Below are 7789 nucleotides of genomic sequence, written 5' to 3'. Positions count from 1 at the left end.
GGGGATGCGTTCAATGCAACAGACGGCTCGGGGACTCCATGGAGGCGACGGCGGCGAAGGCACCGGCGGCCAGTACACAGCGTGCAGCCCCTAGGCCAGGTGTTGCAGCAGCCACCGCCTTGAATTGACCCGATACCCGCGGCAATGTTAGGATGCAAAACCAGGTGTGCGGGTGTGATGCGTGTCTGTGCAGGTGTGAAGGCATGTAAGTTTGTGTGTGATCATGTATGTGTGCACACGCGCGCGCCTGTGCGTGTGTGTGTGTGTGTGTGTGTGTGCGCGCGCGCGTGCATGTGTTTCTCAGGGGATTATTGTAGCATCAGCGGCGTCGGCACTGCCTTTCTTTTTATTGCGGCAGTAGAAGCAGCAGCAGCTTGTTTTGTATGCATACAGACCTAAATGGCACAGGTATGGCACCGAGCGCCTTGCATCTAGTACCACCAGGAGTGCTGCTGTTGATTGCACCTCTTGCAGAGAGGCCCTGCAACTGCGCACTCCTTCATGTGCCCCTAGCCAGCTGGCAGTTCTATACTTTCTGACTCTCATGCTTCAATCAGGGGCATGAGCACTTGCAAACAGATGTGTTGCACCGTGCGATGCAACCTGTGGCTGTAGATTGTCACATCACCTGTTACTTGCGTCCACATATACATCAGGGTGCAGGGAACAGAGAGGAGAAAAGGGAAGGTCTAGCTGCTGCTGCATTCAGCAGCAGCAGCAGGGAGACCAGCCAACAGGAGGCTTGGCCCTGCAACTACAGAAAAGTGAGGGTCAAATCAGGTGGCGGCGCACCAGCAGCCGCTTCTGTCGTGTGCAGCATGTCAGACGGAGACACCAGCCTGCTGAGCAAGTTTGACAGGGGTCAAAGGCCGCAAAGTGCTCGTTTTATTGCTGCGAGTTGACAGCATGGATGCCGACCGCTTGACCGCGGGGACACAGAGTGGGTGCAAATGCAGGCGTCAAGAATGGGCGTTGATGGGCGGTGGCTCAAACAGCCGAGGGCCGCAGCCTAGATGGCAGCTGGTCCGCCCCTGCGGCAACAACGTCGGAGCTTTCCTCCGCCGGGATGCAGTCCTTGGGATTGGCGCTGAAACCCATGTTGTACTCCTCTGCGCGTCGCTCCTTCAGAAACGCGGCGCTGCGGCGGTCAAACCCTGCGGTCACGTGGTGCCCGGTCAAGATCACCAGCAGCAGGCACGACGCCAGCCACATCGCCGCCGCGCCGGCGAAGCCGATGGCGGCCTGCTTGGCGCCGGCCGCGGACAGCGCGCGCACGTCGTCGATCACGCCGCCGCCGCAGACGCACGACTCGCGCATGCGCAGCAGCGGCGCGAAAGACCCGGCGTTGACGCACACCGGCGCGCACACCGGCGTGAATGGCAGTCCCGTGGCGCCAGACATCAGCGACGCGAGGGACGCGTCGCCGAGCGACGCGATCACGCGCGCTGTGAGGTCGCTGGCCGAGCTGAGGGTGAGCCCAGTCGGCTGCAGGATGACATCAGAAGCGCTGACGCCCGCGTCGATGGAGCGCGCCGCCGCCTCGAAGCCGCCCCACAGCAGCAGCGCGGCGGCGAGGAGGCCGACGCAGGCGACGAGCAGCAACCAAACGAGGAGGTTGAGGGCGGCGGCGACGACCTGGTATGCGCGAAACAGCCACGGCTCAGGGGGAGCGTCTGGGGGAGGGGGCGAGCGGCCAGTAGGCAGAAAGGCATTCAGCGGAGGGCTTGTCATCGAGGGGAGCAGCGGAGCAGCGAGCAGTACGTTGCCAAAAACCTGGGGCCAAACCGTCAAAAGCAACGTGAATGGGCCGTGCGATCTGCACGGCTGCCAAGGTCCTGACCACAGCCAGCCGTCGATTTAACAGGGTTCCCGGGAGGATGCAGCTGTTGGCTTGATCGCCGGGCGCGCTCACCAGCGCCGCCGCCGCACGCGCCGAGCAACAGTCCTCGCTCGACGGTGCGGACGAGGGACAGCAGCAGCGCAAGGCCGACGATGCTGGAGCCGCCGATGGTCATGGCAATCATGACCGTCGTCATCGTGTTGTGGATCCAGCTGCGGTTGACGTACATACGCATGTGCGGCGTGGAGTGAGCAACAAGGGACATGTTGTGCATGCAACAGGCAGTAATAATGGTCTACCAATATACGGACGCATACAACGTTGTTTCTCACGCAGGCCAAGGGGGTATACCCCGCGGCGTGTGCGGGCAGTGTGACATGTAGTGAGGCCGGCGTGGCGGCACAGCACACTCGCCTGGTAGCCGAGTCCTCGACGCCAAGGGCCTGGGCCATACGGACTGTCAAGTCTCGCGTCTGGATGGTCCCGACGAGCCAGAACACGATGCCCGTGGCAAAAATGCCGACTGTCAGGAATACCACCCACGGCACCAGCCGCAGGCACCTTGACAAGCGCTTGCTGCGGCAAGCGCGGCGATGGGGCACAGAGGAGGTGTCTTTTGTGTGTCTTCGGCACAACATCAACGCTATGGTGATGCGCCCTGGCGGGTGATTGCGCGCAAGGTGAGACGGCAGGGTGGAGCTGCACTTGCAGCCGGCGCCGCCCGAGGCAAGTCCCAGGGAGCCGTGGCCGAGCCGGCTGGCGGGCTCCTGCGGCGTCGTACAACCATCACCTGGATGGTACTTCAGGACAGCCGTCGGGCTCATAGCCCGCCCCTGTGCTGGTGCGGTCCATCAGCGACAAGGACTGATTGATCGTCGTCGAGGTGGGCAAGCGTGACGGGCGTATGGCCTTGCTTTATGCTCATATGCATTGAATTTTCGCAATCATGACGTTTCGTGATGATGCAACCCATATAGCCTGCAAGTCTGGGAAATCGCGGCCAAGCAAACCCGCTGCGACCGGCAGCCACGCGGAGCTGCAGGCACCAGGTGTGAACCACAGGTATCACGTATTGCACTATGAAAAAATCGGTATTAGGTTAACCTCAGGCAGGGAAACACCAACCTGGGCTTGTCTGATGTGCAGGCCTCTGCTTGAACTGTTGCATGGTCATCCTCACCGACCAGCCGACAAGGCTTGGGACATACCATTGTCTTAGACGCTTAAATGCTGCATCGCTGCCTCAAAAGCCCCAAAGCACTGCGTGGCAATCCCTGAAGGGTAGCAACATTGCAGTTGCTGGGTGAGCTGGCCGCTGGCACAACGAAAGCTCTGAACGAGGAACGATCTGATCGTGCAAACGGGGCACTCCTACAGTGCGCACTCTCACAGGGCGCAGGGATAGGTCTGAACCCATCACTTGGGCTCACCTTTGACCCGCCGCTTCAGTACTTCATAGGGCTGCGCCACTTCAAAAGCGCTCGCCCCCAAACACGACAGCAGCAGCGCGTCCGACGCCTGCTGGGCAAGAGATCGATGGGCCAAGAGTACGGTGCAAAAAGTCGTGTGCGGCGGAGCTCACGGCGACAGCACAAGTACAGCTTGGCCTGCAACTGAAGCAAATGTAGGTGCAGGCGTGCCTGCCAATCGCGGGCGCAAGGACACATGGCCGACCACCCCAACGCCAGCGGCGCCGCGCCGTGCCTTGATTCCTCGGGCAACATCCTCCTCCTCCTCGTTGCTGATCACGACCCACAGGAGCTGAGATTCAGCGCCCCTGCAGGGTACGTGCAGAGCGTACGGTGGATGACCACTGACATTACTATCACTATGGCATGCGTCTGCCCTCGGCTCGCTGCAGGCGAAAGCAGCCGCTCTGGAGGGGTTGGCCCACGCACCTACGGAAGGTGATGGCGCAGTGCTCAAGCACCACATGCTCAACACCCAGGCCTCCGTCGTTCGCATACGCGTGGATTGAAGGCATCAGAGAGGCGACCGGGAAGGACAGCGCGTCGACGCCGCCCCAGGAGCGCGAAAGCAGCATGTTGCCGCCGCGGTCGAAGCACAAGACGTGGCGCGGAGCTGGGCAGCCCCGAGAGGCCATGACCGCGGGTGGTAGTCCTGTATGCGTTGGCAGAGATGCGTAACGTCGGATTGCTGGTGGTGCACCTTCGAAAATGCGACGGCAAGGGCGGGCAGCTGAGACTTGGTTTGACGAGATCACAACGTGGTGCAAGTGTTCTAGCAGCTGTGTACAGTGTCATATACGCCCTGATTCAGTTCCTCCGGATCCAAGCAATCCAACGGATACGATATTAATCCATCTGCTGGACCTGCACGGTAGAGATCTCATTTGAAACGAATTCTTCCTTGAAGGATGGCCGCCACGGTGCCGTGCGCGCGCGTATTGGGATCATTAGATACTTTGTATCGTAGCATGCAGCGGGCTGAGGTGGGTGGCTGAGCAGCGGCCTGTTGACCGCGAGCAAGTGTGATGCGCAACGCTGCTTGCTGCTGCCCTCCCTGCTGTTGCTGATGGGGGCGCTGAATTAGCAGTCGTGGTGATCACAACAACATGACAGGTCCTGACATATGCTGTTGTATTCAGCGATGGCTGCGCCGCCAACCCCAAACCGGCCCCTCATCGCCACCTCGTGCCCCCCGCGCGAGCGCGCGCCATGTCGCCCCCGCCTGCAGAACAAGGTGGGCGGCGGCGAGGGCGTGGAGGGCTGCTACGGCACGCTGACGCGCGCCGGAGTGCAGCAGATCATGGAGTCCATGGCGGACGTGTGCGGCCTCAGCAGCAGCAGCGTGCTCGTCGACATCGGCGCCGGCATCGGAAGGTGCGTAGGGGCGCGCGCACGCGCGCGCGCGCGCGCCCGGTGGTCCCCTGCACGGCGCGAATGGGCCGCCAATTTTGGCGGCAACCCAGCCCTAGCTCCCGGCCGACCACACCCGCGACCAGCAAGCACCGCGCGTGCGGCCGCCGCGTCAGCCCTTGGCAGCGTTCAGATGGGCCCCCCGTCGGTCCCCGGCCCCGCCCCTCAGGCCGCTGCTCCACGCGATGCACCACCCCGGCGTGGGGGCGTCCTGGGGCGTCGAAATCGACCCTGTCAAGTGCAGCAAGGGGCGCGCCTATGTGCAGCTAGTCGTCAGGGACATGGCCGGCGCGGGCCTACCGGCCGGCGGCGGCGGCGCGGCGGCGGCGGCGCCGTCCATGGTCTGCGTGGCGGTCGAGCGGGTGGGCGGCGGAGGGGCGGGGGGCCGGTGGCGGCAGGGAGGAGGGGCGCGGCGGCAGGGCAGGAGGGGGGTTGCAGCGGCAGGGCGGGGTTGGGGGTGACGAGGGCAGGAGCGTTGGGCTGGGGTGGCCAGCGGCTGCGGTACTGTAAGTGTCAGCTTGTATGCGTACAGCTGTTTGAGGGTTCGTCAGTCTCACGCGCCCCACCGACCTGAAACCCCGCAACCCATGCAGCTGTCCACGCTCGAGCCCGCCACCCACGCCTAGTGAGCGAGGCGAGGGCATGGGTCGCGCCTGATAAACGGGCTGGTGGCGGCAGCTGGGCTGGGTGCCACTTGCTGCCGCCTTCGTCCCGGCCGCAGCCTTGCCCTGGCCCTGGCTCCCCGCTCTGCCTTCCACGCAGGAGGCCGCGCAGCTCGTGCCGCGCCACTCGGCACTGCACAAATTGCGACGCGCCGCACCTCCTCCCGTTCTCCTCCCCCATGCGGCCCCGCAGCGCGTGTTGGGAGGGCATGCCACGCACGGCAAAGGTCGCCTTTGGAGCGCTGTTCCTGGCGTCCCCGAGCCTGCAGGTGCGCGGCTCCAACGCGGGCAGCTGGTTTCTTCACCCTGCTGGTGTTCTCGCAAGGGATTGGAGGCTGAGCAGCTCTGTCGCGCTCAGGGGCCGCTTGGTGCAAGGCGCCCTGCAGCCCTGGTCCGGCGCCGGCAGGGCGCCCGGCGGGCGGCGCGAGCTTCCCGCCCCTTGTGTCTCACTGGCAGCGGCTCCCCACGCTCCCCGCCGCCGGCCCCCGTTCCCACCGGCAGTCTGTCGCCGTGGTGCAGCGCGCGTTCAGGCGGCCGCCGCAGGCCGCCATGCAGGAGCTGGGGTTCGGTGAGCTGGATCTGCTGAAGACCTTCCCAGTGCACCTGGCAGGCAGCCAGAGGCAGCTGAACGCATACATCTTCGTGAAGCCACGGCAGGCGGCGGCGGGCGGGCTGGAGCAGCAGCAGCAGCAGCAGCAGCAGCAGCAGCAGGAGCAGCAGCGGCACCAGCAGCACCAGCACCAGCAGCAGCAGCAAGGAAAGCGGCCGCGCGGGACGGGGAATGCTCCCACGGCCTTGGGTGCTGCTGCGGTCGCGCAGCCGGCGCCGCGGGCCAGGGGCCGCGCCAGCAGAGCGGCGTCGGCCGCCGCCCCTCCGGCAGGGGGTGCACCGAGCGACAGCAGCTCCATCACGCCGCTGCCGCTGCAGCAGTGGATGCTTTCCAACGGGCTGCAGGAGGAGGAGGTCATGGCGGACGCCACGAGCGGGCGCGTGCGGCGCAAGCGGCGGCTGTCGTGAGGGCCGAATGGCCGGCTGCTGGCACGTGTCGAGATTGAAAGCGCTGCCCCCAGGCCAGCGTTTGTGTCATTGTGTGCGTGGTGCATGGAGCTTATGCCATGCCTCGTTGGATTCTGTTTACTCTCTTGTATGCTTCCGACACTCAAAACAACAACATTCATGCATCAGGCAGTGACGTAAGGGGAAGTTTGGTATGCAAGTTGTAAGGTGGGCGGGGCGCGCGGCAAGCCAAGTCTAACCTGGGTTGTCGGCTGTCACGCAGTGAGAACAAGCTTCGCTGCTGCCGCGGCGGCCCTCGTCGCCCCTTGAACTGTGCGGCCTGTGCCACTCTGAACCTGTCGTCCTATTGCGCCCCAAATTCAACAATTGTGGGGCAATAATGGGTGCTGCGAGCGGGGCGGGGCGGCCGCCAGCAGAGGGCCAAAAAGGCAAATGCTGCGTCCTTTCCTTTCAGCCCGAGGGGGGCCCAAGGGCAGCGGCTCCTGCAGTAATCTCAAACTCGCCGTTTGCAGGCGCTCGAGGCGCACGGGACGGCAGCGCGCCCGCGCCCGATGGGCCTCCCAACTCTGCACGGGGGCGCAAACAAAGCCTGGCACGGGACACGCCTGCGAATCTGTGTGGAAGTGTGGAAGTGCCTGCGTGCGGTGCGGGCGCCTTGATGCGCAGGAAATGTACGGGGTGTGCTGGTCTGGCCAGGGCAGCACCCTGGGGTAATCGATTGACCACATCCTGGGATTCCGCGGCCGACGCTGGCCCGCAATACTGGAATCAAGTCGTTGCAGGCGTGCACGCGCACACAAGTGAGCGGCCCATGGGCCAATAAATAAATGAGGATCTGCGCTTTGAAGCGATCCCATGTGCCGGGATGCAGCTGCAGCAAACTGCGCACGACTGCAGCCACCATCAAAAGACGAGCCGACAGCCCCCGGCGCCGAGCGGCACAGCGCCAGCCGCACAGACGCAGCGAGCGCGCGCGGACGGCTAGGTGCGTCCGGCGCGCCACGGGGCGCGCCCGCAAGGGCAGCGCGTCGCTGCCGCCTGGGTGCCGGCTGCGGCGCGTAGAAACAGGATCATCTGCTGTAAACAGGATGATCATGTTCACGGCACGGCCGAGGGAGCAGGCGCGAAGCTCATGCAAATCGGTGCCGCCACCCCAAAAGACGCCAGCAGCGCGCGCCCGACCCCCCAGACGCCGTCACCGGCGATGAGGGCGCCGCCCACGAGGGCGGCGTACGCGTCCGCGCTGCGGGGGTGTCGCCAGCGCCACGCGATGCGCAGCGCGGCGCCGAAGGCGACGCCGACTGCAGGGGAGGAGAGAGGCGCGACAGGGGGGCGGGCGGCGGGCGGCGGTTGAGGGGGCGGGGCGGCGGCTGTGTGGACCTCTCCTGACG

The 7789-nt window shown here is 64.8% G+C and overlaps 3 protein-coding genes across 3 annotated transcripts in view; 1 reads left to right on the top strand and 2 right to left on the bottom strand.

Moving 5' to 3' along the window:
- Window positions 1–987: 987 nt before the first annotated feature.
- MNEG_11154 (hypothetical protein) lies at window positions 988–2036 on the bottom strand (the record flags this gene model as incomplete). Its single annotated transcript, XM_014040376.1, has 2 exons — window positions 988–1673; window positions 1913–2036. 2 exons carry the CDS (start codon window positions 2034–2036, stop codon window positions 988–990), a joined length of 810 nt encoding a protein of 269 aa, XP_013895830.1.
- A 2241-nt stretch (window positions 2037–4277) lies between these two features.
- Window positions 4278–6398, top strand: MNEG_11153 (hypothetical protein; the record flags this gene model as incomplete). The annotated part of the gene is made up of 6 exons (XM_014040375.1): window positions 4278–4292; window positions 4538–4683; window positions 4889–5081; window positions 5313–5344; window positions 5575–5650; window positions 5883–6398. 6 exons carry the CDS (start codon window positions 4278–4280, stop codon window positions 6396–6398), a joined length of 978 nt encoding a protein of 325 aa, XP_013895829.1.
- A 1098-nt stretch (window positions 6399–7496) lies between these two features.
- MNEG_11152 (hypothetical protein) overlaps window positions 7497–7789 on the bottom strand; it is a gene marked incomplete at both ends in the record, with an annotated part of 1567 nt that continues 1274 nt past the window's right edge. The window contains one exon of the mRNA XM_014040374.1: window positions 7497–7699. Within this exon, the coding sequence (XP_013895828.1) occupies window positions 7497–7699 (203 nt within the window). The remainder of the gene's footprint in view (window positions 7700–7789) is intronic.

Source organism: Monoraphidium neglectum (assembly GCF_000611645.1).
Source record: "Monoraphidium neglectum strain SAG 48.87 unplaced genomic scaffold scaffold02614, whole genome shotgun sequence".
In the NCBI taxonomy this organism is placed as follows: Eukaryota; Viridiplantae; Chlorophyta; class Chlorophyceae; order Sphaeropleales; family Selenastraceae; genus Monoraphidium; species Monoraphidium neglectum.
The sequence above is the reverse complement of the archived record's forward strand: the minus strand, read 5'-3'. Positions and strand labels throughout refer to the sequence as shown.